Genomic DNA, 18,118 nt, shown 5'->3' on the forward strand with positions numbered 1-18,118 from the left:
ACGGTTGAACAAAGACCATTGACTTTACCCTTGGGTTTTCCAAAAGGAACTATTGGACTTTTGAATTGGCCATTAGGCTATAGCCACATAACAGTCCGCAACAGTTCATCCCTTGTTTCTGTACATAACTAAAAACTATATCATTGAGATTCATCTATGATGAATTACTAATATGTAAAATAATACTTCTTGGTATCTCCTTTTCTCACTATTCTTGGACAATTCTGCATGTTCAAGCAGTTCCTCTTAAAAGTGTCTCACCTGAAATCTCACAGAATTCTTGTATTCAATCACGGTGGAGTTCATCATTCTTTCACTCTTTCATTATAGTAATTCAACTTGTCCAACTGAAGGAGGTATAAATAAAGCTACACTACATTGATATATAATAATCTTGTTATTTTTACATATAATATAACTAGCACACGGAACCTTGGTCTTCTTGTCTTATTTGCTTTCCTTTCGTTTAATCAAATATTACGTGAGCATGATCAAATCAATGTGATCCTCAGAAAAAGAAAAAAAAAAACTCAAATAAACTGCATCATGAGAAGCCAGAGATCTATACAAAATTTAAGGGGATGCTCTCTGAACAATTGGGGACAGATTAACGTAATTTCTGTCCACATATATATAAAGATTACACAATCTGTGAAGACCTTTTTACAGATTATTCTTCGGGGACTTCAGAAACTACTTAACTTATTCATAGATAGAGACCAAATAGTCAACCATAATGGTTATTCCTTCCCTAACTGCAAATAATTTCGTAGTTACTATGTTGTATGGCTTACTTCTTCCTTTTCCCGGTATTTCATCTAAAAGATAGCCAAAGTATCTCAACTCATACTAACACCATCCAATTGGCTCCTTGTAGTGGTATCATCAAGTCAAGCTTACATTAAAAATTCCTCAAAAAATGCGGTGTCTCAAATTATAAGAGCTCCGTTGAATAACTTTTCAATTTGTATGGAAGTATGAGCTAATAAAAAATCTTCTGTTGCTAGCTTGGGCTGGCTATAGAACCTAAAGTGTCGTTTCATGAGAGCCTCAACTAAATATGGAATCAATGAATTCTCAGCAAGAATTTCAAAGAATAGGCACTAGTAGACGCTTATAACTGAAAAGTGCCCAATTCATGACCGTGTCTTGTAAGAAGTACTTTCCGCCCCTCAACCCATTCAAGTCTATAGGAGAGATCCAAATTATGAAGCAATTGTCTTGGACTGTCCCCGTGATTTGAATCCTTCGCATTATCCTACAAAAGGAAATATAGGTGGCATTTCTCAATATAAGAAATAAATTTGCTCACATAGTAGATGACTTAATTAATTAGTGACCTTATGACTCCTAATAAAGATGGTGAAATGTAGAAACATTTTCATCCGATCTATTTACCATTTATATTCGTGCATCTCAACCAATTATGTATTTTAGTATGCTTTCAACCAACTTTTTATTATGTTTTCATCATGTACTTAGTTAAACTAATTACTAATAAGGAGTATCCACCTTAGCGGTTGAATTTTCCTGCTAATTATAACTTTATACAACTCATTGTATCTTCCCCTCAGGTATCGGTTTCAGTTCGAGACTGATTCTAGGCTCATTCGCTGGATGTAAATAGCTTCAGTAAAAAAAAAGAAAAAAAAGATATATAAAGATTACCTGAAAGTTCAGCAACCTATCAGTTTCCAAAATATTGGCCATTATGCTTGATCTTGAAAAATTAGGTGAAAATCCTTCCCAAGGAGGAACAAATATTAGTTTGGTGCACTGGACAGGAACAAAGTTCCGGCTTAGTTTCTCCCACCAGAAAGATCCCAGTGACCACCATCTAATCAGTAGCCCATTATCAGAAAAAGCCACCAGCCCCTATCAGTGAAGAATATTTGGGGTATAGGAGGGAAAGAAATATCAGTTTGAGATACTTACACTAAGTACCAATCTTGAAGCAAATAATCGATAAAGAAGAAACACTATTTGGCATAAAATGGGGTCATGCAGAAATTAAAAGTGGTATTGAATAATCAGGAAAAAGAAATACTAGCAGCACATTCTCTTCTGGACACACTACTCATTGATATTTATTGAAAATCGAATTATTTTGAGGGTTTTACTTCTTATTTAACAAATTCAGCTCCTGATTTTGTAGGCAATAATAGGAAGTGTAGCACTCGTTAGGAATCCTTTTATTTGTCCAGAAGGATAAGAACTAAAGAATTTATCCCTTTCTTGATCATTACTTCCAAAAAGTTCACAAATATCTCTTTCTCCAATAGAAAGAGTATGGATGTTCGTGTGATCCTAATCCTGATCCTTGCAGAGTGAAACAGAGACTAAAGCAAACCTTTATAAACTTCCTAATAATATCCATACAGGACTTGTTTTTGGAAAGATTTGGAAATTATTACACCTAAATTCTGGAGCATGGTACACATACTCCGATGCATTTCTCCTTCTGCATAAAAAATAAACAAGTTTTCAAACATTTTCTATTAAATTCAAAGTGTATGTTCCAGCAGAAAACAACAATCCAGCCTTTCCTCACCAGAATGGGTCAACTCCATGGATCAAGTGATTTATGACGCTATAATGTTCTGTCATGAAACATTTCTATATATCTAAATTCTTTTGAATGGTTTTGCCTATAGTTTTTTCTGAGTTTAATTCTATCTCTAGCAATTTGGTTACTCTTTTAGACCAGAAATAAAAAAAAATAAGTACAAGTTTGAATGGAAATGACAACTTCATTATCTTACTAAGAGAGGAGAAATATACTGATTATTGTTAGAGATCTCACATCGATTAGAGATTAGAGACTTTCATTGTATATAAGTGGGTGCAAACCTCACCTCATGAGCCGGTTTTATGGGGTTGAGTTAGGCTTAAAGTTCACTCTCTAATATGGTATCAGAGCCATTTCGAGCCTATTCTAGCTAGTGTTTGTGTTGGGCCTATCGTGCCACCCGCTATCGAGCCGCTATCGGACCACCCATAATATATAGTCCCACGCACGAGTTGGCAGTCTCGGCGTGAGGGGGGTGTGTTGGAGATCCCACATCGATTAGATATTAGAGCCTTTCATTGTATATAAGTGGGTGCAAACCTCACCTCATGAGCCGGTTTTATAGGGTTGAGTTAGGCTTAAAGTCCACTCTCTAATAATTATATAGCGATATTCTGAACCAATTTCAAAGTAAGGAGGACAGGAGAGGGGGAAGAGAAACCCAACTGTTTTATGAGTAATACTTGCGTGAGCTGATTTCCTAAAGGCAAATCAATCAAAAGTTCAAAATCTATCAAAATAATAATAATTCTGATAAAATCTATGGAAATTATGCGCATACAAGTTGATTGTACCTATAGGCACTATGACCATACAAGATTGCTTTCTCTGGTTAACACCACACTCAGATTTTGGGAAAAGAATACATGTGAAAGAAAGGTTTTCGTCTTATTTAAATAGGTCGAATCAAGTATAGTGAAGTGAACCAATGTGAAAAGCTTACTTAAATCATAAAAAACAATATAGTGAACAAAATTGGGTGGGAGCCACAAGGAAGTCTGTCAGGAAGTTAAGTTGTGAGGATTCCCTGTTAGTCTTTTGAGCAGTCTAACTAATTCCCAACTGATTTTATTAATCACATTATCATAGTAACATATGATCTGAAGCCAGTAGCAGCGCATATTTCAGTCACAGATATATCAGAGTTTATAGTTCGTTTAATATAATTAAGATTCTGAATAAGATCAACTCTTTATATATAATTATTTGGTTAGCTAATCCAAAACCTACCAACTAAATCATATCATGAAACACCATGTAGTCAAGGTTTTTATCAGCAAAATTTGTCAGTACCTCTCCATCTGGTGAAAAGCTCAGTGCTGAAATAGCAGTGGTCAACATTGTTCCTGATGATGATGCTGGGAGTAGAGTAGGAAGTCCAGGAGGCCCACTTGCATCCAAAACCTTTATCATTGTCACACTGCATAAAAAAACGAAGGCTCTCCATTTAGGAAATTTTTATCTCTTCAGATTTCTGAGAGAAGAAACACATGACAACATTTCGAATTAGGAAAAAGGGAACCACAGAAGGGCAAGAGCAAGAAAGAAAGAAAGAAATAAATGTTATTACAGTATAAACTGGGGACGTAGGTTAGGTCCATAATAAATTTCTAATTCATTTCATCAAACCTTTAAAGTTCTTAAAAAATTGTCTATCTCATCATACATAGCTTAACCATGGTAACGACGGTACAACTTATTAAATGATAATTTTAGTCACAAATTATTTGAAAATGGAAACTAAAACCATGTTTTGTTGAAGTGATTTTCTCCATCATTTTCTGATATGATCTTGAAGAATACCATCACAGCAAAGAAAAATACCAGTCAGCTGCTTAGGAAGATATAATCAGGGGGGTAAGACTAAGAAGTCAGTATAGACCCCCAAAACCTCTCTTTCCCCCCTTAAATATACTATTATTGTTATTCTTTCCTTTCAAAATTTTAATTAATTCTACTTGGTACTTCTAATGGTTTTTATTGCTTTGACCTTCCCACCCAGCATATAATATATAAATGACACAAAATCAAGCGCACTTTCCTCAAGTACAAGAGAGACAGAAATTGGAGGATATTTCAACATTTCGGCCTGAATCCATTCTGAACTAATAATTATAATCTATCTCTGAATCCTAATACCTTTGCATATCATAAACCCTGATGTTTGCGGTGTTAATTTCTCCAATCACATCTCCAACTGCTAGTTTGGTCCATGAATCATTGACAGCCACCATGGGATATACACGTACAAGTTCCTTGAAAGTTGTCATTGAACTCTGGAAGCATGCCTTCCGCATGACTGAGTTGCTAGGATCTATAGTCTGTAAAATGAAGTTGACCACCTGCAGATCTGACAAACTGTCACAAAAATTCATGTTTCAATGTTTCAAAACAAATAAGCGGTATGGATTTAAATCTTAAGGAGAAGACAGAAATACTAGCAGATCTTATGTTGCACATGTTTCAGTACAAAAATATGATAGCCTCTCTAAATAGAGAATCAATCCACTCCCAACCATCAGGAATAGAAAAGAACAGAAATAAGTAATGAAAGAGATAATAATAGGAAATTCATTATAAGAAAGTACACAAAAACCCATATGAAACAAACGTATATCTAAAATGAAGAACTGAGAGATACCGATAAGATTCAGTTTGCACAGCATAAATACCAAATAGTTCTAGCTGTCAAAATTAGTATATAAGTAAGAAAACAACACCCAAGGTTTATCCCGCTAGTGAGCTTAGTTACATGGACCAAAGGATGCCCTAATGTTTTGTCATAAATCATGCCTGTTTATTATTAACGTTTAAATCTTTCTTAATAATTTTGCCTATAACTTTTTCAGTGTCTCCCTTTACCACAGCAATAAAACATATGATATCAAAATGTTAAAGATATTTTATTTTCTAAAAAGTAAAATTCACATTTAAATAATAAAGTATCATTATTGAAAAGCAAATGCTCCTTGGATATAATTCTCTCCAAATAATAGTCATTCTCTGAAGGAGTATATGCTAAAATGTTTAATTTCAAGGATTCACATCTAGCAAACGGAAATTGAACAATAATAAAACAAGAAAAGAAATAGACTTAACGACTTTTGGTCCCCATAGATATGCAAAGATGCAAATTTTGGTCCCTATAAAATTTAATTGCACATTTAGTCCTCTAATTTTTCCAAATTAAGCAATTTTGCTCCACCACTGAATGTAATTCAAGTGCTAACAGAAAAATGTTGGTCTGTCCGGTTATGATAACATTGTTAGCTATTTATTCACGCATAATATTAATAGCAAGGTTTAATGACAAGTGTTAACACCTAATATCACTAACAGACACATTAGTGTTTTTTGTTAGCGATTGAATGACATATTAGTAAGGGACCAAAATTAATTTTTTATAGGGTCCAAAATTTGCAAAGTCGCAAAACAATGAGGATCAAAGGTGGATATAAGCCAAAAAAAATAAATATAAATGAACACCCTGAGGTAGATATTGAACCAAAAACATGAAGTCAGGTGAAAAATCAACCCAGAATTAGAAGCAGTAAGATTTCTACCCGAAAGAATTATAAAAATAAGGTTAGTCTTAGCAACAAGTATTTTCACAAACCTTGTCAAGGTATTGAGCCAAATGCTTTGGAGAACCATGCATGATCCTTATAAGAGTCAACAACGACACCATATGGACAGGTGAATCAGATGCAGTAGACCAAATTTGACTTTCAATCACAGCCAAAAAGCCTGCTATATCAGCCATAGCTAAACTTGGAAGAAGAACCTCCACCAAAGTCTTTTTAATAGAAAAAGATGCATCTGAAATTTCTTTCACTGACTTGGAAGATGGGCCACTCAACTCTACTTGAAAAAAAATATCCCCAATCAGACGTGGAATCTCAGAGACAATGCATTCTTTCCATGTACTCTCCATGCCCTCTGCAAGGAGCTCAGCAGCAGTGGAGCTATACTTCTCATTCATAGCCATAGCCAACTTCATTAACGGATGAACAACTAACCTGGCAAGACCTGGCTTTATAAGACTAGGATACCAGATAGCCAGTGCACCAGCAACAGTAATGTGAGATGTCATTGCATCCTGACTAGTTCCACCAACACAAGAAATCCAATCATGCACTTCAAATGATTCTAGCCAAGCAAGTATCTTGGATTCCTCATCTTGGGAAATTCCTTGTTTTTCTACCTTAGGAGATATACTATCTTCCCTCATATTTCCTAGATTATGCTCGTCTATACTTCCAGTATGAAAACTCATATTGTGTGACTCGGTAGGTTTCAAATTGCGTAGAGGTAGAGGAATAACATGAGAGGCAGCACAATGAAATATAGAGCGTGCAGCCATACGCACATGTTCACTTTCATCTTGCCAAAAAGCCACCAAGAGCTGCAAAAAGAGGAGATAGCCTTCAGAAGGTGATATCAAGTAATTGGGAAGTTTTTAATAACCCAATGCATGGGCACTGTCCACCACCCATAATGACAAACTACAAACAATACTAATCAACATTGGAATTGATCATCCTAGTAATATCATCTTATGGAACAAATATATAAATAAAAATAGCTTTCGTAAAATGTTATGCTGCAGCATAGAGAATGGGCTAGACTGCCAGATTTTAAGCTATCTCAAGAACACAAGAAACATGGACAAAGCTCCTCTAAATTTGTTTCTTAAGTGAGAAAGTAAATCTCCCTTTAGAGGAGCTTATTATAAAAAACATAATGGACAACGTTCAATGGCCAATTAGTTATTTGAAACCAAAATTTGTCCTCGAAAGGAAATTTTAGACAAGCAAGAAAGAGGAATGATCACACTATGAAGGCAAAACAATTGAGGATTTTCTCCTTGCTTTAATCTATTTCCTCCAACTACCTAATTTTTTTTGTTTTAGAGAATATTGCAGCATAATGATGCAATTTTTATGAGGAGTGTAGGAGGAGAGGATTATAACTTGTGTTCCAGTCAGTTGTACCCTTAAAAGTACCAAACATATATATGGTACTATTTCTGCAATACTCGTTCCTCACGGCTAGGGCAGTTAAAAAATTGAACTGAATTACAATTGTTTTGAAAAAAGCTGAACTATTATTTTAATTTAGTTTTTTAAAAAACTGAATTACTTCTAAATCGAACTGCTTGAGCTAAACTGAATTGTAACTCTTTTCCTCTTTGAGAAATGAATTTACAAGATACATTTGTGAAGATGTGCAGCACTATGCCAAAAAATTGACTAAAAAGAATGCAAATTAAAGAAAATAGAAATAACAGATATTGCAAAAGAAATAAAAGATAAGATTCTAAAACAGAACAAAGGCTAAGGATTCACAAGAACTAAAAGGAATAGGAAAGAAAGAGAAAGGTAGAAAGATTAATATCGGTATTCAAAGTGTAGAATACAAGAGGAAGAATCCTTGGCACTCCCTTCTCCCACTGAAAATCTTAGTTTTGGTTATTTACCAAAAAGATACATTCGTATTACAATTTGCCAAATTTAACTACGTAACCTCCTTTGCCCCTGAAACCACCTAAACATAACCACTAGTCTCCTATTATTTATTTCGTTTGAAATATTCCTCCAAATCTTATTCTCTTATTAAGAGTTGGCTCATGTCTAATGCAGTGTGATGCATCCCAAGTTATTATATATTCTACACAAATCACACCACAAATAACATAGGACATGCATAAAATCAATTGCAAATAAAATTATAAAGCTATAAAGCACATTTACATATTACAACCTGTAATGAAGGTGGCTTCACATCTGGAAAATTTTCCAGGAAATTCCGAGTATAAAAGGCTGCTAAACCACTGCATGCATATGATACTACCAATCATCAGCACATTTTTTTGAACTGAGTACATTTTTAGAAAATAATTTAAGAATAATTATCTAATAAATTAAAGAATTCGGCTTTTTAAAAAGGGAAAAACACATTACAAACTGCAACAAAACACCATTACCCAAACAGTAAAAGTCAAATTAGTAAGAGGGCAAAAATATATGATAATAGCAAACCAGAGGACAGAATCTTAGCAAGCATCATGAAAACAGCATTTAAAACCTACTATTATTTATGCTACACGTAATGAATACTTTCTATTCAGAATATTACAAACATATCAAACTTGTCTGGCTGATTGACCAGCAGACTGATAAGCAAATGTAGGATCAAAAATATCTTGTTGGCCATGATAATCTGGGCATTTTTCTTTCTTCTTATTATTTTCATGTTGCAAGAAAAACTTCAAGAAGATGATAAGTTTCTAATAATACCAAGAATCCATCTGTAGCACGAGATCCACAACACGTGGAACTATTTAAGTAAATGGATGGTTATTCCAGTTTGTGAAGAACATCTAATAGGATTTGGAAACTTTGTAGCGTTTAAAAAAACATCTCATGTGGTTTGTAAATTTTAAATTTAAAGTACATTTCTAAGAAAAGTTCAGTTTAGGAAAAAAGGGTTTCCTCCGTGGAAAAAATTATCAAAAGCTGTAATTAAAAGATTTATTAAAAACTAAAGAAAATGTACAAGTAGAAATAACTGGATTTGTGCAGGGTGTTTTCCTTTCCTATTAATGTAACTGACACTATACCTGCTGGCTGCTGAACCAGAGTGAGACAAGCTAATCAAACGTTGGGCAAGGGACACCATTGTCAATGATCTCATTGCACAAAACTCGGATGATGATTTCCAGAGCTGAAATGAAATTTTTAATGTCTCAGGAATGACTGAAAACAGAGATAGAAGAAATATGTCCCAACATAATGTCCAAAATATTACCTCAGGAGTAGCACTCTGAGCAGGAAATGTCAATGTCAATGACCCTTTATCCCCCTGCAGACCAGAACCTACTATGAAATTTTCTGGTCTCTTCAGCTTCATGTCACTTATCAACAAATTATCAAGCTCTATGTCTACACTCCATGAATGTAGATATGACAAGCTATATCGAAGTAAGTATTCTTCAAATAGGTTAACCAAGTCATGCCCCTCTAAAGTTTCTGAATTATGGTAGCTGGTATTTTTCTCCTGGACTCCCTGCTGCTTCAAATTGATATTCACTGGCTTGCCACCACCATTTTTGGTGGACTCATTCTTTTGAAATAATAACATCAAGGATGAAAGATCAAAACACAGCGACACAATCCCTGGGAAAGGGCAAGCGCATTTGATAGGAAGCTTGCTACTCAAAAGACCAATCAGAGAGGATGAATCTGGCTTCACTGAAATTTCTTTACCTGCATTTGTTTTGGAAGAATTCAGCTCAGTCATATTTGAAATATTTGGTGACGACCTTGATGATGTAAGCAAGTTGTCTGAACGATTTAAGTGAGAGTTAGAGAACCTTGCATCATCAACTATCGGAAGGAGTAAGGAAGAGACTGATGTGTTTCCATTCAGCAATGTGCCAGATATGGAATTCATGCTGATGCTTTTACAAAAATGGTCAAACATTGAATGTGCAGCTGTCCCACGTAAGACTCGTTCCCGTGAGCCTGTCTTTACATCCCAAATGTATAATACATCAGTAGCATCAGAAGTTCCATAATGTGTTGGACAGAGACAAGAAATATAACCTCTTGCTCCATCCCATAAAACTTTAGAAGGATAGTTAATGTGTCCAGGAAAGATTCTCTCCACTCTCAGAGTCTCTAGAGAAACAAGAGCAACACACGCATCCTCTCCTACTGAAAGGAAGCAATTACTCCAAGGATGCACAGTCAAAGATGGAGGAAGAATAATTTGACGCACAGGAGCCACATGATGATGCATTACCATGATAAGGCTGCCAGTGTCAAGATCCCATATTCGAATCGTGCAATCCATACTTCCAGACACCAAAACCTGCTTAAAAGTCCAGCTTTTGGCACTACCCATCATTTGATGAGCTGCCAAACAAAGTACAGCATTTGTATGTCCTGAGAAGAACTGTTTGCATGCAGTTGGCTTTTCATCAGGATTGGAACCTGCATCTTCCAAGCTAATCCCTTGAAACAGATCAAACCTTACAACCTCTATTTCTCCACTTAAAAAACCGTATACAACAGCATAAGGAGTAAAAAGGTTCTCAGAGATGATCATGGAGGAAGTAACGACCTTCCCATTGTATGCATAATAACTACTTCCAGTATCAACAAGTTCGTTGTCTACATTATCAGAACTTGGACTAACACCAAAAGTAGTAGTCTCAAGACCATCCAGCCCCTTGAGCTGAGTCGATTTCTCAAACCATTCGGTGAACGATACACCATAACCGATCATTCTGCATTGACGATACAATCTACCAGGTTCATCACCAAAATCATGCAATGACCAGATTGTGGCAAGTGGTCTCCAAAGTAAAGGCTCCTCATAATTAAAGCAAATTGACTTGATGCATACAAGATACTGATTTACTTGTTGAAAAAAAACAGATAATCTCATATCAGGTTGATAACGAGTACCAGGAATCTCAGAAAGAGGTTCACATTGGAAAACATCATTCTGATACAACACATTATATATAACTGCATAACCTACATTATTCCACACAACAAATTGTACTGTAATCGAGTTTCCATATTCATTGCCATTGCACACATTCCCCACATCATCATTTTCAAGAAAAATGCCACCAATGGCATGTGTTTGAGTAGAACCCTGATCCAAACTGAATAAGCTATCGACAAAAGAAACTTCTCCAATCACACTATGATTCAGCAACCTGAAGACACACCGATCTTCCAATATTGAAGCAACAACATTCCCATACGTTACAACCGAAACAATCTGCTCCACATCACTCAATCCCTCATCGCAAAAAGAGGTCTCCAATTGACCTTTATCTCCAAGTGAACCCGCCAAGCTCTCCCCTCGATCCTCTGATATCGGAACCATCTGCTGCCTCCCAGCCGAATCAGCCACAAACACGGAGTTTCTCTTCTCGTCATCACCCAACACCAGTGCCATAAACTTAATTGGACCAATGGATAGACTTCCATGAAACACAGTTTGAGTAATGGAAAGCGAATACGAGTCCACAATAAGGATAGTGCACTTAGGAGGCTTCCTAGGCTGAGTCTCTCTATCAATTAATCCTTCGTTCCCCTCTACAGAACACGCTATACACACATATCTCGGTGTCGAAGGCAAGGTTCTAATTAAGCGAGGAGTGCCAACCCAAGGCGGCAATTTCCTCCGGCACCGGCAATGGCCACTGTTTTTGCTCCACACACAGAGAAAACCATCACAACACGCACTTATCAACGCACTGAACTTACTTGCACTCGAAGTATAACCGTTTCCTGCATCAGCAATGGGCCTACAGACAGCGAGATCGGTAACCGGTGCGCCGTGACCGCACAACACGCCGACCGCCTTAACTTGCTGCAAAATCGACACTGCTCTTAGCGATTGAAGGAGAAATAGTTGTTATAATTATTTGATAATTCAAAAAGGAGAACAGGAAAATTGGAAATACCGGTGTGGAAGTGGAACTGGAGAGGGTCCACCAGATGATGGAGCCATCCGATCCGGCTGTGTAAAAGGTCGGCGTCGGTGGTTCCGCCAAAGCGGCGACGGCGGTGACGCGGTGAGGGAACGGCGTGCCGGACCATATGCATGCCACCGATCTGCACTTCATCGATAATCGAATTTCTCACTTCATTGTTTTTTCTTGGATAACGATTACACAACGCATTTGATGATTACTCTATCACTCCATTCGCCACTTTTGGTTTGAAATTAAGGGGTTTGGTTTGGACACTTGATTTGAACTCGATCACTATTCGCTGTTGCTTCTTTCTTAGATTAGATTCACGTTTTTTATTTTACTACAGTTAATGCACAACACAGTTTATTTAATCCCCAAAGCAACCTATTTATTTTTTGGGTCTAAATATACATCTCTTTGTGCCATTTATTTATGGAATGTTTATTTATGGAAAATTTAAAGTAACGCATTTTTCAATTTTGTATTTGCGCGTGTTCACATCTTTCCATTAATTTTAAAGTTTTGGGATACATAGACTTTCCTCTTGGACAAATTTGTTTCACCAAATAATGCTACATTTTCAAAGATGATAGTTTCAAAAATATTATTATGATGAAGACGGTTATTCTTGGATATATTTAAAAAGAATTGGGTTAAATTTTATTATTTCTAAAAATATTTTGTTTATCAATTAAAAAACAAGACAAGGTTAATGTTAAAAAAATATGTTTGTTTTGATATAATTTTTTTCCAATGTTATTAACTCAAACTAATTTTGTTTGATTAAGTTCGCAATATTTTAATTGTCACCGATTCAACGAGAATTTGTATATGATAAGAATTAAAGATCATTTTTCTGTCACATAGATAGTCTTTGTAGGAGTGAATGCAAAATATTTAACTAATATATTAAATCATCATACTATGACTTTTAGTTTAATGGTTTTTTTTAAGATAACATAAAAATCAAGATATTTTAATCTCCTATAACATTATTCAAGTTACTAACCGATTGCATGCTTATTAAACTATTTCTAATGTTTACATATATTTAAAATATTGTATTGCCTGGCGACATATATTTTGCTTTTGTTTGGGTTGTCACACTCAGTATGGAGCCCTACTCCTTTATTTAATCACAACATTAAAAACTTACATTTCAATTCATAAAAACATCGCCTGGTTCAAAATAATTCTTTAATAGTACCAAAATTATAACAATAACATTTTTTTATGTAAAAATCAATACAAATGATATGTAAAACACAGGGAACTAAAGTGTAAATTTCATTAGTAATGACTAAAATATAAAATGTAAATTTTTTAAGCAAGGAGAAATGAATTTAACCTAAATTAAAACTTCCCGCAACAAAATAAGATATCCGGATTTCTCCTTACAAGGTTTGAATTTCCATTGTACATCAAAAAAACTATGAGAAAGAAGAAAGAAAGGAAAGGGGGTCAATTAGTCGCACAATGAAGAGCCTTGTTCCTTGCCGCTGTCTTTAGTTTTGTTGCCAAGGAAGGAAGGCACCATGCTTTATATATATGTTGTGAATCACTCCAGGCAACAGAACGATAAGCCTTTGACCTAAACGAAGAGTGAAAGCCTCCATTCAGCTCACCGACCTTTGTATGGATCGGAAATGTTAATTCTTCCCACCCTGATGCAAAAGGGTAAAGATAGATCAGAATTCGGTAGTATATTTTAAAAAATATAGGTAGCATATGATAGAATGAAAAGGCAGCTAGCAAACTTTCCCAAGTTTTTCAAGCCACAATTAATAGATGTTGAAGTAATTTAGCAAAATCAAAAGTCCACTTTTCGCCTTTTATTCATCCTGTCTCACATTGATGGGCTTGCAAAAGAAAAACAAAAGGGAAATCAACATTGGTAGACAACTACACGAATTTGGATATCCACAAACATGAGACTCCTTGACCACGTGAAGGAGGTACAAAACCTCGTTAAGGGAAATTGCCCCAAAGAGCAAGCAGCTCAAGCCCCTCACAACACAACACGGGCTCTGCACTATAGGTCATTATTTGACTTGAGGCTCAAGCCCCCAAATAGAACGTAGCTAATCCAGAAAATTGATTTTTTGGTATAAAAGTCTAAGATAATTGTGAACAGTGTTTATGGGTAAAGCCCCGCGAGGCTTGGATCTCTTTTGAACAGGTTAAATCCACACTAATTTATTCATATGTACAATAACCAACTTAAGTAATGGACATAGATCATGTTTGTTAATACATAGACCTAGAAGTTATGATACAGTCGCCTTCTTGATTAAAACTCAAGTTTGCCACATACTTACATTAAAACATACAAATAGCTATCCACATACATAAACATAAATAGTAAATATTAATAAACAAGAAAATGTCTTAAAAGAATTTCAATCTTCTTACCTTATGAGGTGGAGTTCCCGGTCTTGATGTGTTGTTGCCAGATCCACCTTTCCCTTTCTTTTCAGAAGATTTAAGTATTTGGAAAGAGCATGTCAAGGTGTCATCCACACTCATCATAGCACCAGCATTATCAAATTCACCACAGTAATTAGGGGCGGAGAATATAGTCACCAGCTGACGCTTGGCAAAAAACTCATATCCATCCTCTACAACCTGAAACACGGCCCAAAATTTTAAAAGGAAAACATCAAAACCAGATTCACCAATATTTTAATAGACAGATTCACCAATTCGTCAAAAAGAATAAAGACTGAAGAGCCAAACAAATGTCCAATAAATCAGAATAGACAGACAGAGACACAATGCAGTAAAAGTACATTATAAAAAATTGGAATTAAAGAAACGATCAATCAAACACAATCAGATATTTACAAGGTGTCAAAATGGTAAAGAAAAGAAAGAGAAAAACTCAACTGGTACTAGAAAATCACGGATTAAAATATTAAACATAATAATTTTTATTACAATACTCAATGCATGAGGTCAAAACCCAAATTAATCGTATTCTCATGCATTCTGTCTCTTTTTCCCCCTCCGATTCTCAGTCAGTCGTAAAAAATAATGAATCTACTCAATGCATGTGATTATTTTTCATTTCACATTAACAAGATGAGTGGTAAATTGCAAACGTATACGTCATGCATGCCAAACGGTAGAGAAATGGACAAAACAAAACTATAGGTTTTCTTTACCTGGTGAGCTCTGCAAATTAGATCAAGATCATGTTGTTCAAGAAATTCAACAACCTTGTCAGCCCCAAATGTAAATGACACACCTCGATCATTTTCGCCCCACCCATCAAGATCTTTATCAGGATCAGCCCATAGAAGGTCACAAAGAAGACCATGATCTGGCACATCAATAGGACGAGCAATATTCCGTATCTGATCCAAATGTTTAAGATCAGGTGATAGTCCACCGTGCATGCAAAGAATCTTCTCATCTATCAGGGCAGCAACTGGTAGACAATTAAAGCATTCAGTAAATGTCTTCCAGATGCGAACATTAAACCTCCTCTTACACTCATCATAGAAACCATATATACGGTTGATGGAGGCACATTCATGGTTGCCCCTGAGAAGAAAGAAGTTCTCCTTGTATTTGACCTTGTATGCAAGGAGTAAACATATTGTCTCTATGCTCTGCTTACCACGATCAACATAATCTCCAAGAAATAAATAATTTGCTTCAGGTGGGTATCCCCCGTATTCAAACAGCCTTAAAAGATCTGAGTATTGGCCATGAACATCTCCTGCAAATGAATCGTTTAACACAGATGCCATCTACTATTTAACATATATGCATAACACAGTGGTCAAATGCAGGGGAAGACAACCTATAGGTTCTAGGGCTTCTACCGCCTCAAACCAAAAAGGTGCCAAAAATTAAAAACCTGAAGCAGCGAGGCATTAAAATTTGAACAAGAAAACAGTAAAAAGTTTAACCAATTTAACATAAATCAACTTCTCAAACATGACATTACTACTTAAAACAGAAAAGATGTTCTAGTGCAAAGCACAATAATAAATACAGCAACCAACACATCGACCCTAAAATTTAAATTCATGACAAAGAAAATTAGATGGGTAGGCTTTGGGAGTTGTCACAATTATTGGCCATTTAAACTAAGTACCATGGAAAAGTCATAAAGGCAAGCAACTTGGTCGAACCAGGAAAACATCACAAGGCAGCAGAAGCCTGACAGAAGGGGCACCTTGTCTACAATACCAAAGCCATCCCTTCTGTTTTTCCACCCTTGGTCCCCCTTATCGGTCCATAACAGCTATATACGTCACAACGACAGATGCACAACAAACTTACAGAAAACCAGTTCATGCGTGTGGTAATGCACCTATTGGGGTATAGAACTTTAGAAGTCATAAATTCTATTCAAGAAAACATCAAAACAATTCTTCATTTACGCAGACTCCTCAACACACAATTTCACACAAATGAAGTGTTAATAATTGTGCAAAAGTAGCTGATTATCTCAGAAATGCAGTAGCTGTCACCACTGATCCTAGACTTCCCTTTGCTCCCTCCCACTTCCTCACCTGTTCACTAAACAGCCGCAAGAAAACCAAACAAAAGAGTGAGCAGCAATCCCATCTTCAACCCACACCAACCTAAAAGGCCCATAGCAAATTCAATGCACCAAAAGAGATTCGAAAGAGGCATGACGCCGTAACCTAAGACCTCCATATTCACGCCAAATCCTAATCCTTCCATAATTCCAATTCCATGCAAACAACGATAATCCCAACAAATAAACAGAATCAAATGCAAGTTTCACAAACGTTTTCCATTCAATTACAGAAAAATTATCACAAAACAAAAACCAACAAAACAACAAGCAATATGATAAATTATAATTAACCAATCAACTAATTACAGAAAAATATAGATACATATATATACCACAAATCTTAATCGGAGCCTCAAGTTCGAGAAGATTGGGTTGACTGAGAAAGATCTCTTTAGAGGAAGCGCAGAGTTGTCGAATTTCCGCCTCCGTAAGCTGCACCTGCTTGGTGGTTCTACCGTTCTTCGCCGCAACGAGCCGGCGGATAATATCGTCGAGCAAGTTCTCGTCCATCTCGCGAAAATTTGAAAAGCGGAGGATCGGGTTATGGAGAAGGAGAAGAAAAGGGTTCTCGCTTTGGCTTAAAGATAAAGCCGAAGAAGGTAAAAGAGATAGAGAGAAGGCAAAGCAAAGGGTTTAACGAATGAATCCAAAACGCAAAACGGGGGAAGGAACGAAACGACGATGGAGTGATTGGAAAGGCGCCGTTTCCCCGCTTCCAGAACGGAAATGAGAAACGGAGTTGTTTAGAGAAGCATCGACGTCGCCAATAGTTTGGTTACTCTTTGGGTTTGGCGGAGGGAGTAGCCACTGGTACCAACCCTACCCTAGTTCTACTTCCTTGTGACAAGGACAAATAATAATACACCTTCATATTCATTCTCTTTTTATTTATTTATTTATTTTGTATAGCCAAATTGCAAAAGGAATAATATTAATAAATTAATTTATAACAAATTATAAATATTAATATTGATAAATCACATGTCTTTTACCCATACCATCTCGTAAATAAGCCTTTAAATTTGAATTTTGTTTTGAGAAAAAATGGTGATAACACTAATAAGATGATTAAAAAGTAATAAAGAAATTAAAATTTGATACCTTACTTTGCCTCCCCTATGTCTGAAACCCTATCTCAAGCGTTTGAGGAAGTGGGACCCCAGTCCTCGCACGTGCAATGTGTCGCCAAGTCATCTCTTCTTCCTCTCCTGTGCCATAGGTTTTTATTTCAGTGCTCCAATTGATCACCACACCATCATCATCATCCTATGATCATAATCAAGATCTTATATCAATCACTGTTCTTCACATGGGATTCATGTGATCAGTCTCCTGATCTTTAATACGTTTTATGTAAAAATTATCCTGGTTGATTTTTGCAAAAGAAATATATATTTTTTAATGGTTGAATTTGTAATTATGAAAATTACAACGGACTTTCTCTGCACAATATATTTTTATTTTGTTTATTTTCTAGTTTTTATTTACA

At 35.9% G+C, this 18,118-nt stretch overlaps 2 protein-coding genes across 4 annotated transcripts; both read right to left on the reverse strand.

Moving 5' to 3' along the window:
* Positions 1-563: 563 nt before the first annotated feature.
* Positions 564-12,440, reverse strand: LOC137812684 (Transducin/WD40 repeat-like superfamily protein). 3 transcript variants are annotated; one of them, XR_011081273.2, is made up of 9 exons: positions 12,060-12,431; positions 9,380-11,965; positions 9,192-9,295; positions 8,333-8,402; positions 6,186-6,974; positions 4,709-4,927; positions 3,863-3,989; positions 1,669-1,875; positions 564-1,258 (listed from the first exon to the last, which is right to left on the reverse strand). XR_011081273.2 is itself a non-coding variant. In XM_068614836.2 (9 exons), exons 1-9 carry the CDS (start codon positions 12,219-12,221, stop codon positions 1,115-1,117), a joined length of 4,392 nt encoding a protein of 1,463 aa, XP_068470937.1. In that variant the 5' UTR covers positions 12,222-12,440; the 3' UTR covers positions 564-1,114. The 3 variants fall into 3 exon arrangements, 1 of the variants encoding a protein (XP_068470937.1); XM_068614836.2 differs by having other exon boundaries at positions 4,709-4,911; positions 12,060-12,440; XR_016518864.1 differs by lacking the exon at positions 8,333-8,402 and having other exon boundaries at positions 4,709-4,911.
* Positions 12,441-13,330: 890 nt separating this feature from the next.
* Positions 13,331-17,504, reverse strand: LOC137812685 (serine/threonine-protein phosphatase PP1). The gene is made up of 4 exons (XM_068614838.1): positions 16,962-17,504; positions 15,236-15,795; positions 14,484-14,696; positions 13,331-13,735 (listed from the first exon to the last, which is right to left on the reverse strand). The coding sequence occupies exons 1-4, from the start codon at positions 17,137-17,139 to the stop codon at positions 13,721-13,723; spliced, it is 966 nt and encodes a 321-aa protein (XP_068470939.1). The 5' UTR covers positions 17,140-17,504; the 3' UTR covers positions 13,331-13,720.
* Between the last annotated feature and the right edge of the window lie 614 nt (positions 17,505-18,118).

The sequence above is a fragment of the Phaseolus vulgaris genome, chromosome 2 (assembly GCF_051622355.1).
Source record: "Phaseolus vulgaris cultivar YP4 chromosome 2, ASM5162235v1, whole genome shotgun sequence".
Lineage (NCBI taxonomy): Eukaryota > Viridiplantae > Streptophyta > Magnoliopsida > Fabales > Fabaceae > Phaseolus > Phaseolus vulgaris.

Coding starts and splice junctions, on each gene's coding strand:
- LOC137812684 (XM_068614836.2), bottom strand. CDS start 12,221: ATGAAGTGCAGATCGGTGGCATGCATATGGTCCGGCACGCCGTTCCCT. Junction 6,975..8,332: donor TGAAGCCACCTTCATTACAG/GTTGTAATATGT, acceptor CTCTTTTTGCAG/CTCTTGGTGGCTTTTTGGCA. Junction 1,876..3,862: donor GCTTTTCACCAGATGGAGAG/GTACTGACAAAT, acceptor CTTCACTGATAG/GGGCTGGTGGCTTTTTCTGA.
- LOC137812685 (XM_068614838.1), bottom strand. CDS start 17,139: ATGGACGAGAACTTGCTCGACGATATTATCCGCCGGCTCGTTGCGGCG. Junction 15,796..16,961: donor GGCTCCGATTAAGATTTGTG/GTATATATATGT, acceptor ATTCATTTGCAG/GAGATGTTCATGGCCAATAC. Junction 14,697..15,235: donor TAATTTGCAGAGCTCACCAG/GTAAAGAAAACC, acceptor GCCGTGTTTCAG/GTTGTAGAGGATGGATATGA.